Source organism: Dromiciops gliroides, chromosome 4 (genome assembly GCF_019393635.1).
Source record: "Dromiciops gliroides isolate mDroGli1 chromosome 4, mDroGli1.pri, whole genome shotgun sequence".
Lineage (NCBI taxonomy): Eukaryota > Metazoa > Chordata > Mammalia > Microbiotheria > Microbiotheriidae > Dromiciops > Dromiciops gliroides.
The window spans coordinates 109,699,519-109,724,903 of record NC_057864.1 but is presented as its reverse complement, the minus strand read 5'-3'; the positions used below and the strand labels follow the sequence as shown (position 1 = coordinate 109,724,903).

General features: G+C 43.6%; 1 protein-coding gene across 1 annotated transcript; it reads left to right on the top strand.

Moving 5' to 3' along the window:
• Positions 1-852: 852 nt before the first annotated feature.
• On the top strand, positions 853-24,267 carry IRF6 (interferon regulatory factor 6). Its single transcript, XM_044004570.1, has 8 exons — positions 853-992; positions 6,837-7,013; positions 12,532-12,736; positions 15,374-15,499; positions 18,080-18,241; positions 19,921-20,310; positions 21,250-21,368; positions 22,501-24,267. Exons 2-8 carry the CDS (start codon positions 6,840-6,842, stop codon positions 22,723-22,725), a joined length of 1,401 nt encoding a protein of 466 aa, XP_043860505.1. The 5' UTR covers positions 853-992; positions 6,837-6,839; the 3' UTR covers positions 22,726-24,267.
• The last annotated feature ends 1,118 nt before the right edge of the window (positions 24,268-25,385 follow it).

Sequence of the window (25,385 nt, the reverse complement as noted above, 5' to 3'; positions counted from 1 at the left end):
CCCACCATATGTCTGTCTGTCTGATACCAACTAATTCTTGTCACTTAGGGAAAGAGAGATGATAAGGGGCAACATTGGAAAAAGAGGCTTTCGAGGGCGGGCCTTGACCACCAGGTATTATCCTTACTGCCTAGCACAGTGCCTACATAGTAGGTGGTCAATAAATGCTTGATGAATTGAACTGAGGCCTCACTGCATTTCCCTGGTTTGACCAGGTAGAGGAGGCCTAACGCAGGGTCCAGAAAAATTAAGACTCTGTCTTTGATAACCTTCACTTTAAACTAGTGACATTCAGTCCCCCAAGGGCCAGCCTTACTAGTTGCCACACCCTCCGTCCCACAGTTAATGGCCTTTTCCTAAGGTGTCCGCACCCCGTGGATTTATCCCCAAGGACTGAGTTTGAAATGCAGAAGTTGGGGCTAAGTCCTGGATACGAAATGGATCTCGCGCTTTGTTAGGGTGAGCTGGGAAGTTCTAAGTCGCCGATTTGGATTTGAGGGAGCCCCAAGAGGCTGGACCCTGGGGCCCTGCCCCTCCCAAAGAATTAAAGCACTTGCTCCTTGAGCCTGTCTTAAAAACCAATGGGTAATCGCTGAACTTTAGGGAACAGATACGCTGCAGACTTGTCTTGGTGAGACTTCGTGGACCCTTCCACTTTCCCAGACCACCAGCCGGAGGTTCAAAGGAGCGGACCTTAAGTCTGGGACTTTCCTCCGCCCCAGGCGGATAGGAGCGGGAGGGAGGGAAAAGGACCGCGGTGGAACGCGAAGTATCACATTCCTGGCGGCGTAGCCAATCCCTATGCCGGGGGCGGGGCCTGGGCCACCGGATTGGGGAGGGGGCGGGGAGGGACAGCGGCGGTGACGTGAGCTCCGCGCACCTGGGCTGGGCAGGTAAGGGCTGGTGTGGGACTGGGAGCGGAGCCTGGAGTCCCCGCCCGGATCGAGCCAACCACCAGTCTCCTCTGTCGGCCTGGAGCGCAGTGGTGGCGGGTGAGCACAGTTGGATTCTCTTTGGGGGGCTGGTCAGAGGAAGGCCGGGGACGCCCGCTTCTGGGGGCACTAGGTTGAGGAAAGAGGGAAGCACCGGCTCTTGCAGTGGGGTGGGGGTGGGGTGCACAAACCCGCGGCCGGGGACTAGTTTGGGGCTGTGTTCATTTCTAGGGCCAAGTGCTCACTCTTGTAGTCCAGGTAGAAGCGGGCAGGTCCCAGAGCCAGAGGGAGCTATCTCTCTCTTCCCTGAAATGGGGTATGCCCTCCTTTCCACTCCCGGGGCCCTCATCTGCTACAGCCAAGGGGCTCGCTGCGCCGCTGGGCTCCGTGCTTTGGGGAGGGGGTTTCCGAACCTGTTCCTCCGAGGTCTTGGTACGCTGGGGGATGTTGTGAGATATGGGGGAAAGAGGTCCAGTGACAGGTTATTTCCCTTTCTGTTGTTTTGACATTCCCTGGTCCCTTGCCTTGGGCCTGGGAAACACCCACAGACAGGCTCCAGTGGCCAAACCAGGTGCCACAGAGGGAGAGGCTGAATTGGCCGGGTGTGGTGCTTTTTTTTTTTTGGAGGGGAGTGGGGGGGATCGGGAGGGGGAGGTGAGGCACTCTTCTTTACAGATAGAAGGAGAGAGTTGAGAAGTGGGGAGGGAACATCAGGATCCATGAGGAAGGACTCAGTCAATCAAAAAAACTTTTATTAAATGCCTTCTATGTGCCAGAATGTATGCTGAGCACTGGGGATACAAAAAGAGGCAAAAGACAGTCCCTGCCTTCAAGGAACTTACAATCTAATGGGTGAGACAACAAGCAAACACACACACATATATATATATATATATAGGTATGTATGTGTATATATGTTTGTGTATACATAAACATCTATTTATATATAGCTATCTGCAAGATAAATAGGAAATGATTAACAGAGGGAAGGCACTGGAATGAAGAGGGGGGAGGCTTCCTGTAGAAGGCGGGATTTTATTTGTGGCTTAAAGGAAGGTCAGTCGTCAGAATTGAGGAGGGAGAGTGTTCCAGGTATGGGGGACAGCCAGAGCAAATTCCTGGAGCTGAGAGATGGACTTTTGGTGGAACAGGAAGTGGACAGTGTCACTGGATTAAAGAGTATTGTGTTGGGGATTCAGGTCTAAGAATGGAAAGATGGGGGCAGCTAGGTAGCTCAATGGATAGAGCATGAGGCCTGGATTCAGGAGGACCTGAGTTCAAATCCAGCCTCAGACACTTGACACTTTTACTAGCTGTGTGACCCTGGACAAGTCACTTAACACCAAAAAAAAAAAAGAATGGAAAGATGGCTTATGAAGGGTTTTGAATACCATAGAGAGCATTTTGTATTTACTTTTGGAGGCAATAGGAAGCCACTGGAGTTTATTGAAGGGGGGATGGGTGTATGTGATATGATTGGAGCTTCGATTTAGGAAAATCACTTTTCATGGCAGAGGGAGAGTGAATTGGAGTGGGGAGAGTTTTGAGGCAGGCAGACTCACCAGCAGGCTGTCCAAGTAATCGGGGGAGGTGATGAGGGCCTACACTAAAGGGGTGGCAATGTCAGGGGGTATACAATCTTAATGTTATCTGCCTCTGGTGAGGATGGGAATGAATCCTTCCCTACCACACCCCCTTGCCATTTCTGTCCTGTGCCTTTGGGGTGGGTGTTGGGAAGAAGATGCTTGAGGTAGATGCTAGAGGACTCAACCCTGTATGATTTTCCCCCATCCCCTCCACACCTTTCACTTTCACCTCTGCAGCTGTTAAATTCAGCCAAAGCTGTGTGGTTTTGGAGCACAGGGCTTACTTTGGATAAGGAAGAGGTGGAGGGAAGAATTGGACAAAATGAAGCAATGACCCTGTGTATCAGTAAGGGAACAGGAGATCTCACCACTGAAGGACCCCGGATAAACAGATTTTATACAGAGGAAAAGCTGTTTTCATCCAGGCAATTTCTTTCAATTCTCTGTGGAGACTCATACTTAGGAGCAGCTTCTAAGAACTAGTTTTGATGGAGGTGGAGGAAGTTTTGTGAAATGGCTATGTATAAATCCTGGTGGTTGTATAGGCAGTGTTGAAGGGAAGCCTGGCTGGAGTGGTAAAATAAATACCTTTGGGGGCACCTCTTTGCATTGTGGGGCAGTGCAGGGAGTGCCAGTTTTGTAGTCTAAGGATCTGGGTTCAAATTCCAGCTTTGTCATTTACTACCTGAGTGACCTTGATCTTGGTTAAAACACGACTCCCCCCAGGCCTCAGTTTCTGTATCTATAAAAGAAGGGGATCAGACTAGATGACCTCTAAGGTTTCTTCCAGTTCTGAATCTATCATCTTATGGTTAAGTGCCTGCTGTTGCAGGAGCAGGACCTACATTTCAGCAGCAAGAGATACTAAGCTCCAGGATTCATCTGATCTGGACTAGGTGACTCTACCTAGGCTTTAGAATTGGGGGCCTGAGGTACTTTGGAATTGAATTCTTGCACAATAGACTTCGGTGAAGGCTATGTTTGGATGAGGGATGATCATCTCCCCTCTTAACTTTTCTTCCCCTTTCCTTTCTCAATATCTGGATCCTTGTGGTTCTTTGCTGACTAGGCATTGTTTATTAAATGACATGGATGTAAAAAGATTGAGGAGAAAAGGGATTCAGGAAGAGAGAAAGGGGTTGTTTTAGGTTATTCACTCCTCAATTTCTCCCATGCCCATTTCCTCTTGTAGTAGCTGTGGTCCTTATTTGAAGTGATCTGTGTTTGGCTGATGCAAAAAATTTATGCAGCTTCCTGGAAGAGGTAGGCTGTTTGGGGTGGCTGTACTTTGAGGGGAGTTGTGAGTCTACATATAGAAGCTTTGATCTTCAAGGTAGGGAAATATTGGTACAGGCTGTTATCCCAAAAAGAACCTTTGCCATGACCCCTGGAAGGGTGGTTGAGTGTGTATCATCTTCCTTGGTTGAATGCAGGAACATGGAGTTCCTGATCGTGAGCACTCATCTTCAAGGGCAACTGGCTCTATCTCCCTTCCTCTTCCCACCCCTCCTCCCCAGGCAACACATTGAAGCTGGTCCTGGGGGGCCCAGTGGCCTTTACTTAATGGATTGTAGATTAGTCCCTTTTCTTGAAAGTTGATGGTCAGGAGATATATTTTGGGCTCAGAAACAAGATCTACCAGTATTACAAAAAGAATTGTTGAAAAACTTTCTCCGAGCCAGCCTGGCCATCTCCCCAACTGCATCTCTGTATGGATAACACAGCTGATTTATGAAACAAAACTATTTCCACACCTTGTGGACATTTACATTTCTGGGGTCCGTAAAAGCAGTGGGAGTCTGAAATCTTGGGTTTGAATCGGCTAGGCTGCTTACTCCTTGGGTGCACGAAACCTCTCTGGGTTTCCCCTCAATTGTCTCATCTGTAAACTGAATAGGTTGGACTGGGTTACTGGTCCCTTCTACTTCTAAATCTTGTGGATCTCCTTGTCTGACCATTTCTCTCTCTCTTTATCCTCCTGCCTATCCCCCCAAACCCCCAAACCAGGATTCTTGGGGAAAGGGACACTTAGGGGTTAAATGCTCTCCTCATTCCCTTCAGTTAAGGCTTTGAGTTATCCTATCACTCATTCAAAAGGTTCCAGTTACAAGACCTTGGTAACTGGGTCAGGAGGTTCATGATGAGTACCGGCCCTGTTTTGCCTGGCGCCTGCTTTTTAAAGTGACCATCATGGCTGAGTTGGACTAGTTTCCTCTAAGCCCACAGGAAACGACTTGGTAGCAGGGTCTGGGCCCCTCCTGGTCTTGTTTTGTGCTCACCTCTGCTCAGCTGAGCTCTTCCTGAGTGGGTGCCTTGTGCTGAGTCAGTCCCTTTGGTTTCTGCCTGATTCAGGGAATCTTTCTGGGTGTGAGCATGAGTACTCCTCCATCTCCTCCTCCTCTTCATGGGCCTGTCAGAGGTTGGGGACTTGAGATGGAACCAGGAGGTGCAGTGGAAACTAGGCTGAACCTGGAGTCAGAAGATGGTTTTGCTAGACATTTTCAATGTCTTTTGTTTTGACAACATGTTTGTTTCCGACTATATTATTCCTCCTCACTTCCCTTCCCCATGGAATTCATCTCTTGTAACAAAGATTTAAAAGGAAAGGGGCCTTATTCCCCTCCCCCCCCACATACACACAAAAGCAGGGGAATGGTTCATCAAACCAGCTAGCACATATGATATTTCTGACAATATATACAATATTCCACACCAGGCAAGTCACTTAACCTCTTTGAGCTTCAGTTCCTCATCTGTAAAATTAAGCTAAAATCCACCATTTTATGCTTAGGTTAAAATTATCCCCCCCCCCCCAATAATATAAAAATCATCATCAACAACAATCCATTTAAAATTATTCTAACTACTTTTTCCTCCATGGCCATCTGACTCAGACTTGTTTGCTTCCTGTTGTTGACTTTGCTTGTCCTGCTGTTATCTATCATGCCAATAAATTTTGTTGAGAATCGATTGTAGACTTTACCCTGGCTACTGCAGCCCATCTGGTTTCAGTTCTCAGAGATGCTGTGGGTTTACCTATATAGGCCTACTGAGGTTAGGAAGGTGTGGGATGACTCAGTGTGTGAATAACTTTCCCTAGTTCTCTGGGGATGGATGGCAAATGGGGTCATTTGATGGTTGCTGTTCTTTACCTTTCTCTCAACTTTGAGGCAAAAGAACTGGATTTTTATCTGCTTTCCAACTTTTCAGTATTCTTCCTCTGTTGGGGGAAGAACAGGATCCTTCACAATGGTTCTGCATGAATCATAATGGTCTTGTTGCTGTGACTTTTTCTCAGAACAGATATGGTCTTGGGAGAGATAAGCTCTGGACACTGAGTCAGGGGAGACTTGGATTTGAAGGTTCAGTTGAATATGGCTGATTTTGTTTTTGTTTTTGTATCTTCAGAGCCTAACTGAGCTTGACAGGTAGTAGGCCCTTAAAAAATGCTTGTTTTATGGAATGGAACAGGCATTAGTTAGGTGACCTTGTGCAAAATCATTTCACTTTAATTTCCTTCATCTGTAAATTGGAGATAATACGTGTACTGATTATTTTCAGGGATTATTGTAAGGCTCAAATGAGATATATCTATATGGGAAGTGCTTTGTAAACTTTAAAATGCTATGTAAATGTCAGCTATCATTATTCCTGGCATGGTATCCATAGGTAGCTAAGATGAAGGGAACCAGACTCCAGGCCTAGGACTGCTCAATTCCTATGGGCACATTGAATACTAAATTTAATGTGAGGACTTTGCAACCCCGGTATTCTTTCCTGTTCTTCCTCTTCCCGTCCTCACCTGCTGTGGCCCACTTATTTTCTTAAATGTTTCTTTTTCTCTTAGTGCTCTTGCTAAAATGCAGGCTGTTGCCCTCGCTATCCCCCTTTTCCCCCACCCCTTGTTTCTAAAACCTTTTTTTCCCCATGTTCTGAGATGAGATTGTCAAGCAGCAGCCTCCCTTCCACTTGTTGTAGGTGCTTCAGGAAGGCCTTCTATGTTCCAGCAGGGATGACATCACCTTTTATTTTTCTGTGGCAGGATTTAAATAGAAGCAGAAATGTGATCTGCTTGCATGATAAGTCTGATTTGGCTAGCACATGAAGTATAAATGGCGTTGGAATAAGAATCAAAAGAACCTTTTAACCTCTTTTCTTTTCTTTCCCACCTGGCATGGTTTATTCCCATATTTGGTTTCTGTACCTTAATCTGATGAAACTGCAGCTCTATCTATCATGAGTGAATAGTAGCTGGGACCAGCTCCCAGTGACTGGCCTAATTCTCATGGTTTGTTTTTTTCCTTCTACCTCAAACCAGATCATGGCTCTCCAACCCCGAAGAGTCCGCCTGAAGCCCTGGCTGGTGGCCCAAGTGGACAGCGGCATGTACCCTGGGCTTGTCTGGCTACACAGGGAATCTAAACGCTTCCAGATTCCCTGGAAACATGCAACTCGACATAGCCCTCAACATGAGGAGGAAAATACTATCTTCAAGGTAAAAACATTTAAACCCCTTTGGACTTCTCCATTGCTTTCATTTTGGCACTGTCTGCCCTAAAATGAAAACTTCTGGGTTTAGGAAACTATACCTGTGTATGGTGTGTATGTATCATGCCCAACATTAACAGGCACAAAATACCACCAGAAGATTAGATGTGTGTGTCTATGTAGCCAAAGCTGATTATTAATTCTCAGTGATCAGAAGTCTTCCTATCTCATCACCAAAGAAAGGGATCAGCTCTGCCTAGATTAATGGATTGGGCTTGATTTGTTTCTGAATGATTTAAGATAACATTGACCCACAGGCAACAATTCTACCTTTAAGGAATTCAAACTTTCTTTTTTAACTACTCTCCCCTCAACTCTAAACCTTTGAAACTAGGATAGTAGTTTTGTTTTGTTTTTAACATTAGTAATGATTCTTTCCAGATCAACTACTAAATAAATCCACCTTTTGGTCTGTCCTCCATTGGGTTTTGCCTGTCGTTAGGTCTTTTAACATTAGGTCAAGATAGCTTATAGAGAAATACTGTAAAGATGGCAATATTCCTTGGTTTTCTTGGCTTTTCTATTTATTGTATTCTGAGATGGAGTAGGGATAAAGGCAAGCAGAAATGTATGGTGCTACCTTCTGTCAGCCAACCTATGTAAAGTGAGAGCTACCTTGGGTCCCCTGCAATGGATTCCTTAGGTTTCTGCTAAACCTGTGTCAGGGGAAATGAATTCCCTGCCAGAAAGACCTGGATTCCCATCCTGCCTTTTGACCTATAGTAACTGTGTGACTATGGACAAGGCATTTAACCTCCATACCCCACTTAAGAGGTTCCCTATGTAAGGGAAAAAAAAATAATAATAATAAAAAAGAAGTTCCCTATGCAGATGAAATTAAAGGACTATTGAAACCTTTCTCTTCCCATAACCACCTCCACCCCTCCATAATAAGTTCTAAGAATATATACTAAGGAAGATCCAACCTAATTTTTGTTTTTGTTTTTGTTTAAATAAACTGAGTCAACCTGGCCCAGCCTAGCTAGGTCAGAGTCAAAATGAGGAAAGAAAAAAAAAAGAGGCTATAGGTTATTGGGTGGAAAAGTGTTGACACAGTGGGGAACATCTTTGTTATTTCATCTGTTAAACAGTGACGTACAAATGATAATGCATTGCTTTATGGACAAGACCTTGTTAGTTCTGAAGAGAAAATGTGACTTTTTAATAATGTGTTCTTTTGCCCCATTCTCTTTTTCCCATGATCCTGACTTCATTCCAGCTATATCTTTTTTTCTGGAGATTTGTTCCATAACTGGGTTGTTGTCTGAGCATGGTAGGCATTGGGGAGAAAGGGATTGGTTTTTAGGAGGCACACACAGTGAATGGTCTCTCTTTGTAAGGACTTAGACTTTGTTGTGTGTTGGGTGGTAGAAGGGAGGCCCTTTCTACCAAGGTTTGTTTTTATCTACCTTTGTGCATGCGATGTGGGGGAAACTTGTCTCTTGGAATGGATTCTTTCTTCAGGGTACCAGGTTCTCTGCATGCTTGGAAGACTATAATTGTGTCTCTGGTTTTTAGGAGTGGAATAAGTTATAAAGTTATAAGATACCATTGAGTCTGGTTCCTCCAAATCACCTGCTGATGGTCAACCCTTTTGAACTTAGAAGACAAACCCAGGCTGGTCTTCTGATGACAAGTTCACAGTCAGTTACTAGGGACATATTTACAGTCTGTCTAGCTTGGTTGGGACCTGCCAGAGCTTGCCCTCTACTATTTTTTTGTTTGTTTGTGGTTTTTAAAAATTAAAAAATTTTTTTTGTATGTGTGTGGGACAATCAGGGTTAAGTGACTTGCCCAGGGTCACACAGCTAGTAAGTGTCAAGTGTCTGAGGCCTGATTTGAACCCAGGTCTTCCTGAATCCAGGGCCTGTGCTTTATCCTCTGCACCACCACCTAGCTGCCCTGCCCCACCCTCTAATCTTTTGACACAGCTTTTGAGAACCTAGGGTGATAGCAAGGCATTGGAGTAGAAAAATGAATGAAAGCTCACCTGTCATCTCTTATTTCTCACTTTCCTGTGAGTGCGTCTTCATTTTATACAAAGAAGCTGAGGCCACAACCAAAGACAGGTTGAGGACTTCTAATCAAGATACTCCGACCATTATGGGATCATAGTCTTGGAGCTGGAAGGAACTTTTGTTTTTGTTTTTGTTTTTGTTTTTGTGAGGCAATTGGGGTTAAGTGACTTGCCCAGGGTCACACAGCTAGTGTTAAGTGTCTGAGGCCAGATTTGAACCCAGGTACTCCTGAATCCAGGGCCGGTGCTCTTTCCACTGCGCCACCTAGCTGCCCCTGGAAGGAACTTTTGAGGTGATCTTATCCAACCTCCGCATTTACAGATGGGGAAACTGAACGCTCAGGAGGTGAAGTAACTTGGATGGCACTGCTTCTGCTAGATTTAGATTTACTCCATGTGCCTGCTGACTTGGATCCTTGGAGGTGCTGGAATGATGGGGAGCATATGGCAGTAGCAGTTGCAGACATGGATATGGGAAGAGACTGGATATGAACAGGGAGATTGGTGCTGAGTTTCTGGGGCTAATGTCTGGCAGCATTCTATATAGGACACAAGCCACCCACTGAAATTCCCACAATCTTTGCCAAAATCTGCCAAACTTTGGACAGTAGACTTCAATGGCCAGGGTAGGAGTTTGGGTCAGAGATAAAACAGGTAGTCATGTGAGAAGGTTGGGAAAAGTCGCACCTCTTCTGACCAACCTGCCCATTCCATAATTTCCACTGAGTAATTGGAGCTAGGCTTCCACAGAGACTTAGGAATATGGGGAAATGGAGACCCTACCTAGGGTCCAGTGGGATGGAACAGGAAGCAGACTCCTCCATCTTTCTTTCATGGAAGAGAATGAAGGAGTTGGACAGCCTAGTCTGGCAAGTGACTTAACCCTCACTGCCCCGCATTCTTCTTTTTCTTTTTTCTTTTTTTGCGGGGCAGTGAGGGTTAAGTCACTTGCCCAGGGTCATACAGCTAGTAGGTGTCAAGTTTCTGAGGCTGGATTTGAACTCAGGTCCTCCTGAATCCAGGGTTTGTGCTTTATCCACTTTGCCATCTAGCCGCCCTTGCAGCAGTCTTGAGTTTAGAGAGTGGTACCTTAGTGTAGAATGAGGAGATAGTACCAAACCTCTGCAGTAGGAGTTAGATGACTTCTTAGGGTTTCAATTTAAATTTTTTTTTTAATTAAGAAAAACCCATTTTTCTTTCCTTCACACCTGTTACCCCTTAAAACAAAGAAAAATAGTCTTTTAAAAAATGCAGTGAGGGGTGCAGCTAGGTGGCGCAGTGGATAGAGCACCGGCCTGGAGTCAGGAGTACCTGAGTTCAAATCCGGCCTCAGACACTTAACACTTACTAGCTGTGTGACCCTAGGCAAGTCACTTAACCCCAATTGCCTAAAAAAAAAAAAATGCAGTGAAACAAACACTCAGGTCTTATTGGCTCTTGGTCCAGCACTCTATCCAACTGTACCACCCAGCTTCCTGGAATTGTAGTTAATCATTTTGTTGATGAGAGTTCTTAATTCATTCAATGTTGTTTGTCTTTACAGTGTTGCTCACTCCATTCTGCATCAGTTCATACAACTTCTTCTAGATTTCTCCCTTCAGCATTTCTTATAGCACGATGATATTCTATTGCATTCATATACCAGAATTTGCCCAGCTATTCCTAATTGTTGAAGATGCTTAGATTATCTAAGAACTTCCTGGGTGTTAGACATCTGGATTAGGGTGACTAAGTATCTCCTTTCCTCTCCTCTCTCAGTCTTTAAGAATATAACAAACAGCCATCATTCTGGGCCAGAGAAGAGGCAAACTTTTCTAAACCAGAGGTATAGGGCAAGATGGTCCCTGGGGATCTCTTCCTGTCTGCAGATACAACTGCCATTCACTCCCCTATCACTCCAGAACTTCCACAGAAGTAAATATTAATCTAACAAAAGCAGTACCACCATGTTAGCATGACATTCATGTTTTGATCATCTTTTCCATAGTAGAGTGTTTTTGTCAAATGATTAGTTCTTTTGAATTTGACCCCAAAACGGAATATTCCTGGAGAAAACTTGAAGTTGGGGAATGGAGAGAGAAGGGACATGTTAAGGAAAAAGTAAATATGCCAGCTAGTAGACCAGAAGGAATCTTGGTTTCTATCTCTATTTCTTCCTGTTTGTTTGTTTGGGTTTTTTTGTGAGGCAATTGGGGTTAAGTGACTTGCCCAGGGTCACACAGCCAGTACGTGTTAAGTGTCTGAGGCCGGATTTGAACTCAGGTACTCCCGACTCCAGGGCCGGTGCTCTATCCACTGCGCCATCTAGCTGCCCCTTCTATTTCTTCTTGCATAGGCTTGGTCTGTGATTGGGGATGATATAATTCTGTTTTGCCCTGTTCTCTGTCTTGCCCCTTCCTGGTCTGCCTGGGAAATGTGCTTATAATGTCCATAGTCAAATATATATTGTCAAGGGCTTGCTGAGCTTTCTCAAGAGAAACTAGTTACAAACATTGGAACTGATAGGATTGCTCTAATCTGATAATCAGGCAACAAGTATTTATGTGTAGGAATGTGCTTTTTAAATATATCTTCTTTGCTATGACTTTAATTTAAAAAAACAACAATAAGGATTTGTTTTCTCTCTCTTTCACCCCTGTGCCCATTGAAAAAAAAAGGAGAAAAACAGAAGCTTTGTAACAGATATGCCAAGTCAAGCAAAACAAATACCCACATTGGTCATGTCTAAAAATCCAGCAAGTATTTATTAAGTTCTTGCTATGTGCCAGGCATTGTGTTGGCACTGGTGATAAAAGGTCACATGACCTGAAGGAGCTTATGTGCCAAAATCTTGGCCAAGATCATTGGCTCATAGATCTGGAGCTTGAAGGAACCTCAGGGACCATTTGGTCCAACCCCTTCAGTTTATGGGTGAAAAGATGGGAAATTGGGAACCAGAGCAAGACAGATCTTTAAGATTCATGACCCTCAGCAGTGGGGTCCAGGAGTGGGTGGCTGGGCATCAGAATCCCAGGGAATATGTTTGTTTCCTCCCTTCCTGAAGGTTTTTAGTCTTCAGTCACTTGGTTATGACTGTCCTTTACTTACATTGTGGAACTGAAAAGCAAAGAGAGTAGACCAACAAAAACATACTCCTAGTTCACCAACCAGCCTTCCCCGCCCCCCCACCCCTTTAATTTAAACCAAAGGCTAAAAGAGGGCAACACCAGAGCTCTAGGATGGATTTTCTACTTTTAATGTGATTTTATTTGCCCATGCCCATGTTCTCTTAGACCCCAGGATGGTACAAACTCTGAGTTTTCCTACTGCAACTTTGGCTTCTATGACTGTGATGGTGGGGAAGTGGGAAGGTTGTTTAGATGAGTGTGTTAGTGAGAGATAATGGCCTTTCAGATGGTTCTGGACAGCAGCATGACTTCACTGCTGTTCTCTGTTATGCCTCCACCAGGCCTGGGCTGTGGAAACTGGGAAATACCAGGAAGGAGTTGATGACCCCGACCCAGCCAAGTGGAAGGCCCAACTCCGATGTGCTCTGAACAAGAGTCGGGAATTCAACCTGATGTATGATGGCACCAAGGAGGTGCCCATGAACCCGGTGAAGATATATGAAGTCTGTGATATCCCCCAGCCCCAGGGCTCAATTATTAACCCAGGTGAGGCCCCAGTTGCCTTGGGAAAAGGTGGGCAGTGTGCCAAGGACTGGAATAGACTCTTAAAGAGATAGTAGCTTTCAAAACAGTCTCATTTATAATGTCTAAAGGTTGTTCAAGTACAAAATCATTTTTTCCCCCTTAGAGGGACTGAGGAAACAAAAGAAACAAATGGCCACTACTCTCTAGGTGATTGGAGGTGGTAGGGTAGGGTAGGAGAATATTGTATTGATCTAAACAGAGGACATTCCCCTAAAATGAGATCTTTTAAAGAAAAAAAAATCTAGATCTGAAAAATTACAGATTACAGGCCATATATAGGTTTTTAACACAAACTAAATTAAAGATGATGGGGGGGGGACTGGTGGGAAATATATGACTTCTATTCTGTCAGGAAACATTTATTAAGCACCTATTATGTGCCAGGAATTGTGTTAAGTGCTGGGGATAGAAAAAGACAGTCCCTGCCTTCGAGGAGCTCCTAGTTTAATGGGGGAGACAACATGCCAACAATTATGTACAAACTATATTCGAGACAAATTAGAGGTAATCACCAGAGGAAAGGCACTGTAATTAAGGGGGTTCAGGAAAGGCCTTCCATAGTAGATGGAATAAATACGGCAACTCAAAAGGACAAGTTCAGGGGACCCTTTAAAATATTTTAGCTGGGACTTGAAGGAAACCAAGAGATGAAGATGAGGAGGAAGAGCATTCCAGGCATGAGGATCATAGAAAATGGCCAGAGTTGGGGGACAAGTTTTCTTGTATGAAAAATATCAAGGACACCAGTGGAACTAGGTGTGTGTGTGTGTGTGTGTGTGTGTGTGTGTGTGTGTGTGTGTGTGAGAGAGAGAGAGAGAGAGAGAGAGAGAGAGGGAGAGAGAAAGGGTACAAAGAAGACTAGAAAGGTAGGGGGTTGAGGAGAAGTTATGAAAAAGGTTTTGAATACCAAACACAGGATTTTATGTTTGATCCTGGAGATGATAGGAAGCCACTGGAGTTTATTGAGTAGGGAAATGACATGGTTAGAACCATGCTTAAGGAAGATCATATTGGGGGCAGCTAGGTGGCGCAGTGGATAGAGCACCGGCCTGGAGTCAGGAGTACCTGAGTTCAAATCCGGCCTCAGACACTTGACACTTACCAGCTGTGTGACCCTGGGTAAGTCACTTAACCCTCATTGCCCCACCAAAAAGAAAAATCATATTGATGGGAGGATGGGCTGGAGTGGGGAGAGACTTGTGGCAGGCCGACCTACCAGAAGGCTGTTGCAATACTCCAGGTGTGCGGTGATGAGGGCCTGTAGCGGGATGTTTGTGAGAGATGGTAGGAAGGTAGAAACAAGAGGCCTTGGCAATGGATTAGACATGGGGGATGAGAGAGAGTGAAGATGACACCCAGCTTGGGTTACTGAGGGAATGGCGGCACCTTCGACAGTAACATCCAGACTACTAGGTTAGGTGATTATCCAGGCTATCTTTAATCCTTCGTATAATGCAAAGTAGAACATTCTGCTATGTAAATACTCTCAGCAAGTACCCAAGTCTTTAAGCCAAATTTAATTTCCTTGGTGCTCCTACTAAATGCCCCATGTTGTCTACATCATTTAATACTTAGCAAGCGTTCCTCAGGAACAGAAACAGTACTCAGCATATAGAAATGCACTCCCTCAAATGCTTCTTCTTTTTTTTTTTTTTTAGTGAGGCAATTGGGGTTAAGTGACTTGCCCAGGGTCACACAGCTAGTAAGTGTTAAAGTGTCTAAGGCCGGATTTGAACTCAGGTACTCCTGACTCCAGGGCCGTTGCTCTATCCACTGCGCCACCTAGCTGCCCCTCAGATGCTTATTTTTGAGGGGAAGCGGGTAAAGGAGAAGGAGGCCCTTAAACTAAGGGGCTAGCTCGGTAGCACAGTGGACCTGGAATCAGTAACACATGAATTCTGATCTGGCCTCAGACACTTACTAGCAGTGTGATCCAGGGAAACCTCTCTGTCTACCTCAGTTTTCTCAAATGTAATGTGGGGATAATGATAGCACTTCCAGGATTGTTGTGAGGATTGAATGAAATATTTGTCAAGCACTTAGTACAGTACTTGGCACATTGTAGATGCTTAAAAAATATTTGTTGCCCTTTAGGTAAGAAAGATACAACTATTAAACTGTGGGAGGAGGGCTTAAGTGGGAATTATGGACTTTCTAATTTGGTATGATAATTGCACACCATATTGGGGGAAGATCAAGGAGATTTTAGTGCTAGAGAGGACTTCGAGATCACCTAATACAACTCAGTCTATATAAATAAGTAAACTGAGGCTCAGAGTGACTAAGTGCCAAACTTTGCATAGGCAGTTATAGAAATAGGATTTGAACTCGGGTCTTCTTGACTATAAGTTCTGCACTCTGTCCACTATGCCAAAATGACTCTCAGATATATTCTTAGTCAGAATAAAGGGGAAAACAAAGATTGTTGGCAGACTTAACTTGGGATATGCTTGGCTTGAAGTTTTATCCCAAAGACCAAAGCCTATCCTGTCTGCCCTAAGGTGGAGAGAATTATGATGGGAAGTGAATTAAACATAGGGACAACAATTTAATCTGAGCTGCTAACCCTTAAGTTTTGTGTGTCTATCCTTTGGATAGGATCCACAGGGTCTGCTCCATGGGATGAGAAGGATAATGAACTTGATGAGGAAGAGGAAGATGAGCTAGATCAATCACAACCTCATATGCCACTCCAGGACGCCTTCCCTTTCCTGAACATCAGTGGTAAGTGATGGGGACAATCAGAGAGTATCAAAGAGGCCTTGATCCTTTGCCACATGGGAGCACTGCTATTTATTACTCTCTTCTGAGCTCTTTGGGCTTCCTACCTGGCTCCTACTTTGAATGATTCTCATCAGGAAACTACTTTGCAAACCTTAAAATGCTGTACAAATATGAGTTTAAAAAAATTATTAATAATAACTTGTCACAAATATTCCTGTTAGTAAAAATTATTTTTAATATTACTACTTGAATATAAAACATAACTGAAGTAATATCATGGGATTATTTTGTAACCAGTTGAGGAAGTTGGGGGCCTGTTTCCAAATGCCTTTTTCAGAGACTTGGACAAGTGCTATTAGAACTTTCCTTTGCTTTATACTTGACTCCCCCGTTTTCTTCTCTTGCAGATAAGGTCATATGCTCTATTTCTATGCCTTAGAAACAGCAATAGACTTCCACAGCTGACCTCAATATGACTTTAGATGTTGTTTGAATACTATAGACTTTTCTCCTACTATCATCCTTTTTTAGATTCAGCCTTTTAGATGTAGTAAGTTCAGAGACTGGTGGAAACCAGATACAATTGCATGAATTCTAGACGGGCCACTAAATCTCCTGTTGTACATTCTTTTGGCTTAGCAAAAACAAGTCTGCTGGACAGAAGCTCTACTCTCCACTGAAATGCTCCTGGCCAAATGGAACTGTTTTTTTTTTTTAAAGTAGGTTCCAGTTAAGCAAGTTTTTAACCCTTATTTTCTTGTAGCTGTCTTATGTCCCCCTTGGTCAGATGAGTTAACTGAAACCACCTGGAAAACCTGGATTTGCAGAGGTGCCTGAAGAGGTTGCTCTGAGAAATGCCAGTGGTCCTTTAGATCAGAGGTTATTTTGTAGCCTGGAGTTTGTGAACTTAAAAAAAAATTGAAAACTATTTCAATATAATTAGTTTCTATTGTGATCCTATCTATTTTACTTTATATATTAAAAAAGTTATTCTTGAGAAGGGGTCCATAGGTTTCACCAGCCTTTCAAAGGGATAAAAAATATTTCAAGGGGCAGCTTGGTGGCGCAGTGGATAGAGCACTGGCCCTGGATTCAGGAGTACCTGAGTTCAAATCTGGCCTCAGACACTTAACACTTACTAGCTGTGTGACCCTGGGCAAGTCACTTAACCCCAATTGCCCCGTGCAAAAAAAAAAAAAATTTCAAAATAATTGGTTTCTGTTGTGATCCTATGTATTTTACTTTATATATTTAAAAATATTGGGGCAGCTAGGTGGCGCAGTGGATAAAGCACTGGCTTTGGATTCAGGAGTACCTGAGTTCAAATCCGGCCTCAGACACTTGAAACTTACTAGCTGTGTGACCCTGGACAAGTCACTTAACCCCCATTGCCCCACCAAAAATAAAAAAATTAAAAAAAAAAATATTATTCTGAGAAGAGGTCTGTAGGTTTCAGCAGACTTCCAAAAGGGTCAATGACACACAAGTAGGCAATCTGTGACAGTGAAAGATCCCCATACTTAGGATAGGATGGAGCCAAACTTCCCTTCTTCCTTCCAGCTCCCCCCACTTCCCCCACTCCCTCTCCCACCATCTCTGCCTGCCTGATTCTTTCTCTTATTTTCCCTACTCTCCATTTCTTTTTTTATACTTTTCAATCACCCAACAAGAACTATTGACTACTTACTATGGGCCAGTCACTGTTCTAGATAAGGTGACTATAACTACAGAAAGGACACGGTTGTTGCCCACAAGAAGTTTATAGTCTATATTACCACTACTGCTAGCTTTGCAACTTAGGCAAGAAGTAGGATATATATTTGGCGGTGACCTCATACCTAAGGTACACCAGGTCAATATTTATCATGTGCTATGTTCCTATTTAGATCTTGAAAAGCTAGGCCTTAGGAGTTCTGGATTCCCTTCCCAGGACATAGACTGACTCACCATGGAACCTCCTTGCGAATTAGCTTGTCCATAAGTCGGATGCATTGATGTCACCATATGTGCATACACAATCATCAGGGCAACATTGACTTTGGAAATTTCTAGAGAACCAAATATTTGGCCGACTGAGGAAGGAAGACCGCTCTTGGTGAGCAAATGTTCTTCTGTGGCAAATAGGAGAAAATGGAATTTGTTGCACTGATGTTGATTAGATTCAACTAATTAATTCATTTGAGTTCCTTTTCTGGGAACATAGTTAAAACTTGCAAAAATTATATTTGGCTGTAATTTGAATTTGTTGTTCCCTTCCTCCCCCCAAATCTCCTGTTCTTCAGCTCACTGACTAGGGGGCTCTTCTTGGTTTTCTTCAGCAAGCATATGCAGAGTTCCTCTCAGAGTTCCATGAAAACCCAAGACCCAGACAGGAGAAAAAGGAGGAACAGAGAAATTCCATTCCTGGCAGGCCTGCCCAGTTACCATTAGGCCATGGACTGGTTTAGTGCTTGTTTTCATGGCTGATTTGAGGCTCATAAATGGGTCTAGTGAGGAGCCTGTTTTACAGTTCTTAGAGCCTTGGGCCATTGTGTGTATGTGTGCTCTTCCTGCATGCTCACCTATCTGCGTGTGTTCCAGGATCTCCTATGGCGCCAGCCAGTGTGGGAAACTGCAGCGTGGGAAACTGCAGCCCTGAAGCAGTGTGGCCCAAAACAGAACCCCTGGAAATGGAAGTACCCCCAGCTCCCATGCAACATGACTTCTTTAGTTCTCCAGAATTATGGATCAGCTCTCTGCCAAGTAAGTGATCTATTCTGCTACTTGTTGGATGGTCATATTTTAGTCTACCTCCCCACCCCACCTGTTACTTTGATTTTCTGGCTTTTTCAAGTGCCTATGAGTGGCCTCCTTTGTAGACAACTTTTGTAGCCGAATTCTGAGCTTCTTGGCTGGCTGGAGTTTGGATTGGTGAGTCACCAACACTCTGTTTACCAGGAATAGTGAATGCTGGAGAAATGTCAGGCCGTTCTCACCTGCTGATGTGGGTGCTCTCATTGGTCAAAGCCCCAGCTTACTTACCTGCCTGGTAGCTCGGGAGGCCTGGGCATGCCTGTGCTAGCTAAAGGATTGGAGGGCAGGGCCCATTCAGAGACAGGGATATTAATGGCCAAGGACTGGATCCACCTAGGGAAGTTTTGTTCATGGATTTGGGAAGATCTGTTATCTATATGAAAAATCTCATTTTGAATAGGGTCAAGTTCAACTTACCAAATAATAACTATATAAACTATTATCTGGGCCACATCCTTGCTTGATATGTGACAAAATAGAAAGGTCATTATATTTGAAGTCTGAAGACACAGGCTTGATTTTGTTTTTTTATATGTGTGATCTCAGGCTAGCTGAATCTCACTGGGCTTTGGTTTCCACAGCCATAAAATGCCTTAAATCCTGGAGTCGATATAAAACCAGTGTTTCTATCTCTGTCAGGAATACCTGGGCCAAAGTCCTGCTTCTTTCAGTATACAGTCTGTGTGTTCTTGGGACAATTACTTAGCCTCTCAGTGCCCCAAGGCAAATCTTTAAGACAGACATGCAGGTGCCTCCCTGTATTGGTAGAAGGAGTTTATTTACTGGGAGTTCCCTACACCAATGACATCATAGGTCTAATAAAAAAACAACACAGCAGTTAGATGCTCATGTGCATCCGTGGGCACGTGCATGCCTGGGCAAAGGCGCGAGCAATTTGGTGCTCCTTGTTAATTTGGTCTCCTTAGTCTCTACAATGTGCTTAAAATGAGAGAGAGTGAGTGTGTGTGTGTGTGTGTGTGTGTGTGTGTGTGTGTGTGTGTGTGTGTGTGTATGTGTGCACACATGTGCAAGTTTACATAAACTTAATCAAAGTCTGGTGATAAAAGAACCCAGTCTGTATGAGACAGAGATACAAGGACAGAACTCCTGCAAGACAGGTTACAAGCTTTTAGGATCTGAGCCTTGTACAGACATGGTATGGGTTAACACACTTCATTTCTTCAAGACAGCCTTTAAAAATTATCTTGAATGTGATTATTTTTCAATTAAGAAGCATTTATTATTTACTCCCCTTACCCCTAATTGAACATAACAAAAGAAAAAGAAAACCCTTGTAACAAGGATGCCCAATCAAGTGAAACAAACGCTTGCATTCGCCATATCCAAAAGTATATATGTCTTTCTTCAGCTGGGGCAGTACAAGGGTGGTAGGCTTCATCTTATTCATTGCCATGACATTGATCAGATTTCTTAGCAAAATAGCCTTTTTGAAGTGAATTTCCAAGGATAGTTTCAATACCTTTCTTTGTGTATTGGTTGGGAGGAATGGGGAGGGAAGCTATTGATGAAGTAGGTCTGGGATAGAATTCCTGACCCTGTTGAATTTGCATAGTCTCTCTGGCAGCAGGGTGGAGCATTTCCATAACCATACCCTTTCTGTATTCCAGTGACAGATTTGGACATTAAATTCCAATACCGTGGGAAGGAGCTGGGGCAGACAACAGTGAGCAACCCTCAGGGCTGCCGACTCTATTATGGTGATCTGGGGCCCATGCCAGACCAGGAGGAGCTTTTTGGTCCTGTTAGCCTGGAGCAGGTGAAGTTCCCTGGGCCAGATCAGATCACTAATGAAAAGCAGAAGCTGTTTACCAGCAGGTTGCTGGATGTCATGGACAGGGGACTGATCTTGGAAGTCAGTGGCCATGCCATTTATGCCATCAGATTATGCCAGTGCAAGGTTTACTGGTCTGGGCCATGCGCCCCTTCACTTGTAGCCCCCAACTTGATTGAGCGGCAAAAGAAGGTCAAGCTATTCTGCCTGGAAACCTTTCTCAGCGGTGAGTCTCTCTGAGCAGCCAAAGAGGCACCAGAGATTTCTGTCCCTGAAGCGTCTTCTATGATCAGTAATTTGAGAGTGTTGGGGTGGGGGTAGAGACAGGAGACTTTAGTAAGGAAGCATGAGTCAGAGATAGAGAATGGAGAAGAATGGAGGGATAAAAGGCAAAAATGAAAAGAGAGAAAAGTAAAGATCATAGATTTTTCTTAAATGCTAGAGAGGAGCACAAACTGATAGATAACAACTAAATCTCACCCCAAATCAAGTGGCTGGTGGTTTTCTAAGTCAAATGTCCATGCTTCTATAGATGGTGGGAGCAAATGGGTGGAGGGGGGAAGGCTTGTGACTCTAGGGCATAGAGAATGAATAAGTGAATAAATGCAAGGCAGAATGCTGAGTGCCCCATGTGATTTCATTATGATCAGTCCTTCCCTCTTCCTTTGTACCTTTCTCTCCCAAAGTAGAAAAAGAGACTGAATTCTCTAATTCCATCCAGGTCTAAAAAGTGCTGGTGCTTAGTACCCCTACATACTAGAAAGGGGAGGGAAGCCCACATTCACATTTAAAAGTGACTTAGCCACTCAGGTAACCCAGTTTTCAAATTGTGATCTGCCTTGTGTCTGGGCTTCCTCTAACATCCATGACAGTGCTAGATAGAGTGGGAGGCTAGAAAAACCTCCTTACCAATAAGCTATCCAAAGCTATGATTTATTCTATTCTTAGGAATTTGATCTAAGTGGTAAAAACTAATTGAATGGGTTATTTTTTGATTCAGCTAGGAAAATCGGTTTTATCTCAACATAATTAGGCAAATGGGTGACTTAAGGGGACAATTGTAGAGAAAAGAATGGGAGGTAAGAAAGAGTGGATCAGTTCAGACCCAAGGCCCCCCTCTTTTTTTCCCTGAGATGCTGAATTTGTTTCATTTCACCTTCTGTAGAACTCATTGCCCGCCAGAAAGGACAAATAGAGAAACAACCACCTTTTGAGATCTATTTGTGTTTTGGGGAAGAATGGCCTGATGGGAAACCCCGAGAGAGGAAACTCATTGTGGTTCAGGTGAGGAAATATGAGTGGCTGCTATGGTCCTCTCTGTCCCTGGGAAGACAATTTGGGTATTTCAGTAAATCTCTTCTGAATGGGACCTTCCAGGGCCCCAAAAGTCCCAGGCATCCCAACTAGTTTAATGTCACTGTATAGTAGCAGATTTGGGAGTAACTCAGCCAAGTCTGCAGAGGGTCAGACCTTTGGACCAGAGGAATGTGAAAGTAATTCTGTTCAGAACCAGTTTCATAGGCTTCTGCACTAAGGCCTAATCAGTTCTGAGCTTGCCCCCTGGGGACTGTAGGCCTTAAAACTAAGGATTCTGAATTGTTTTAAGGGGCAGGGAAATTGAGCCTGTTCGTTGAGGTTAAGTGGCAGGATTATCCCCCAGGAATTGGTAGGCCACTGTATGAATTTGTTTAAAAGTTGATTTTGCTAATTAGGTATTTAGGCCTAATTCTGGCTTGTAGCATTAGAGGCTTCTAGGATTTAACACTTCTTTAAGGTCATTTGCTTCCAGGTAGAATGGCTCTGAATTAAGCTCAGACCTCTCTTCTATACTAAAGATGACTTGTGTAAGAGAGGCCAGCCCTTTGCTAGTCCTTACTATTGGAAAAGAATTCTTCCCTTAAATCCCTCCTACTGCAATTAAAAAAAAATATGGCGGGAGGCAGGGCAATGATGGTTAAGTGACTTGTCCAGGGTCACACAGCTGGTAAAAGTGTCGAGTGTCTGAGGCCAGATTTGAACTCAGTTCCTCCTGAATCCAGAGCCAGTGCTTTATCCACTGTACCACTTAGCTGCCCCAATTTAAAAAATTTTTAATGAAAAATTTCTATTTGTCATGAACTTAAATATTAATAAATATAGACATTTCAATAAGAAAGGCTAGAAAAGATTGTATATGAAATGGTGAACTTCTCTTGCATGCAGTTTTTAAAAACTATATAGTAAATTGAACACGATAGTAACAAAACTGTCCCGCTTGCCGCCATACCCTTCGAAATTTCCATACGCTGTCTGCCATGTTTTGCTTCATTGAGGCTCTTTCTTTTCTTGCGTGTCACTAATTCTCCCCATTTCCTCCCCTTTTTGCATTGAAAAGGCCCCTTTCCTCTAAAGACATGGTTTTCTGTTTCCTGAGCAGGTAATTCCAGTGGTTGCAAGGATGATCTATGAGATGTTTTCTGGCGATTTCACCCGGTCCTTTGACAGTGGCAGTGTCCGCCTGCAGATTTCGACTCCAGATATCAAAGATAATATTGTTGCCCACTTGAAGCAGCTATACCGCCTCCTCCAGACCCAGGAAAGCTGGCCTCCCATGAACCCTCCCCCCAACATGCATATGGCCCCTGCCCTACCGGCCCAATGATCTTGGTTGCTGCAGCCCTCTTCCCCTTTTCTAAATATTGTACATATGAATATTTTTTATTATTCAGATTTGTTAACTGACTTTTAGCTCTAACTTCTCTATAACAATGTTAATAGTTTCTGTATGTTTCCTACTCTGCCTAGCTTTTTTAAAAACTTGATTTTAATTTATATCAAAGATCAGATTGTATAAATTTCCTATTTTTCATTCTCAAAAGGCCCACTGGGGTTAAGTGTAGTGGCATAATGTAAGGGAAAGAACCTAGAATGGGAGTCAGGAAACCTGGCTTCTATAAGCTTAAGCTACTGACTTGTTATGTGACCTCAACCATGTCTCTGGGCCTCCATGAAAATGCTAAGAGATTGATCTCGGTCATCTCTGTGTTCCCTCCAACTCAAACATTCCATGACTCGGTGACTGAATTGTCACCTTGAAAAATATCTCAGAACAGAATGACCTCCCTTTTATTCCTTCCCTGCCCCATGCTGGTGATTTAGTACAAAGAAGCCTGGATTGGAAGCCATTGAACTTGTTTGAATACCTGGCTCTGTCACTTAACTGTTTATGTGTGGAACTCAGGGAAAATTACTTATCCTCTCCGGTCCTCAGTTTCTTCATCTAAAAAGAGGAGGATTTGGACTAAATGCCCTTCACTCTAAACCTGTTTCCCTACATTGCTTTGTCCTCAGACCACCAGAATCGTCTGTCTTTCATTAAATTTCCCTCAAGTGCTAATTGTTCAGGATGGAGCTCTGTTTGACCTGCTCATCTAGAAAGCAAACTGCCAGGTTGGGGGGAATGAGAGGGAGGGGCTACCTGTGGTTGCTTAGAAACTTGGCTCAATATTTAAATAGAAGAGGGTGCCAAAGTCTGAAAGTCTCCTGTGTGTAAAGTCTCATAAATTGAACCTCTAAAAAGAAGCTGTCGACAATAGCTAGCTCGGGATTTGGTGGAAGAATAGGTTATGTTTACCCTGTCATCCCTCAAATACATGTAAGTGTGTGTGTTGTGGATGTGTGTATGGCTCAGATCATTCTTTTCAGAAGAAGGATGGAGGTTTTGTCCCTTTTTTTTCAAGGCCACCTTGGGAGTGGGGTCAGTTTGGTTGGGTTTTTGCTATTTGAGGATAAATTCCCATGGTAACAGAGGGGCCTTTAGAATTCCTAGTATTCTTTGCAGCAGGAGGCTTAATATTAAGTCAGCAAACATTTATCGAGCACCTATTATTGTCAGAGTATTGTATAAGGGATACTATAATTGAAAAATGAGTTTTTGTCTTCAATAAGTTTCCATTCTACTGGGAATATACATTGTTTTGCTTAACTAAATGGACCAGGGACACAAAGGTATAATAAGGGTTTTCCAATTTTATTCTCTATATCACTTGAGTCTCACCTAGTGAGGTAGGTGCTCTTATTATTTCCATTTTACACGAGGAAACTGAGGCAGAGAGGTTCTGTGACTTGCTGAGGGTCACACAACTAGGAAGTGTCTGACACAGGTTTCAGACTTGGGTCTTCCTCACTAAGTCCAGCACTATTCAATATGTGACCTAGCTATCTTCTGTGAAGAGGATTGAAAGCATGGTGTGTGTGTGTGTGTGTGTGTGTGTGTGTGTGTGTGTGTGTGTGTGTAAAATGAAAAGCATTAAACATCAAACAGAGGACTTTATATTTGATCCTAGAGGTAATAGGAGCCACAGGAGTTTAATGAGTAGGGCAGGGTGACACGGTCAGACCTATAATTTAGAAAATTCACCTTTGCAACTGAGTGGAAAATAGATTGGTATAGGGAGAGACTTGGAGAAGGCAGATCAGCTAGAAAGTTATTGCATTGTCCAGGCTTGAGGCAATGAGGGCCTAAATATGATCACTGTTCAATTGGAAGAAAGGGATTGATTGCATGCAAGAGATGTTGTGGAAAGAGAGAACAAGACTTGGCAATGGATTGAATAATGGGGAGTGAGTAAAGATTGGAGAGTCAAAATGACACCAGGATTGTGAGTGTGGGGTGACTTGGGTAGTGCTCTTGTCAGACTTCCTAAATAGGGAAGTTTGGGAGTAGGGAGGGTTTTGGGGAAAAGATGAGTTGTTTTTTGTACATGTTGATTTTGAGACCTCCAGGACATCCAGTTTGAGATGTTCAGAAAAGGAGCTGATGTTGACAGATTGGAACTAGGAGAGGATAGGACTGAATATATCCACCTGACAATCATCTGCATAGAGATGATGGGGCAGCTAGATGTCACTATGGATAGAGCACTGGCCCTGAAGCTACGATGACCAGAGTTCAAATCTCACCTCATATACTTACTAGCTGAGTGACCCTGGGCAAGTCACTTAACCCCAATTGCCTTAAACATCCAGGGCCATCTCCAGTCATCCTGATGTATAGCTTGCCACTTGACCCAGATGGCTCTGTAGGAGAGAGTGAAGTTGGTGACTTTGCACAGCCCTCCCTCACTTAAATCCAATTCACTGCAAGTCACAACATCACACCGATGTCATGGTCTTCAAGAATGAAGAACAAACAAGAAGAGATGATAATTGGACCAAGGGAGATAAGATAACCAATCAAGAAAACATAGAGGAAAGGGGACCCAGAATGGTAGAGGGCTTGACACCTAAGAACCAGGAAAGGCAACTGGAAAGGAATGGTCA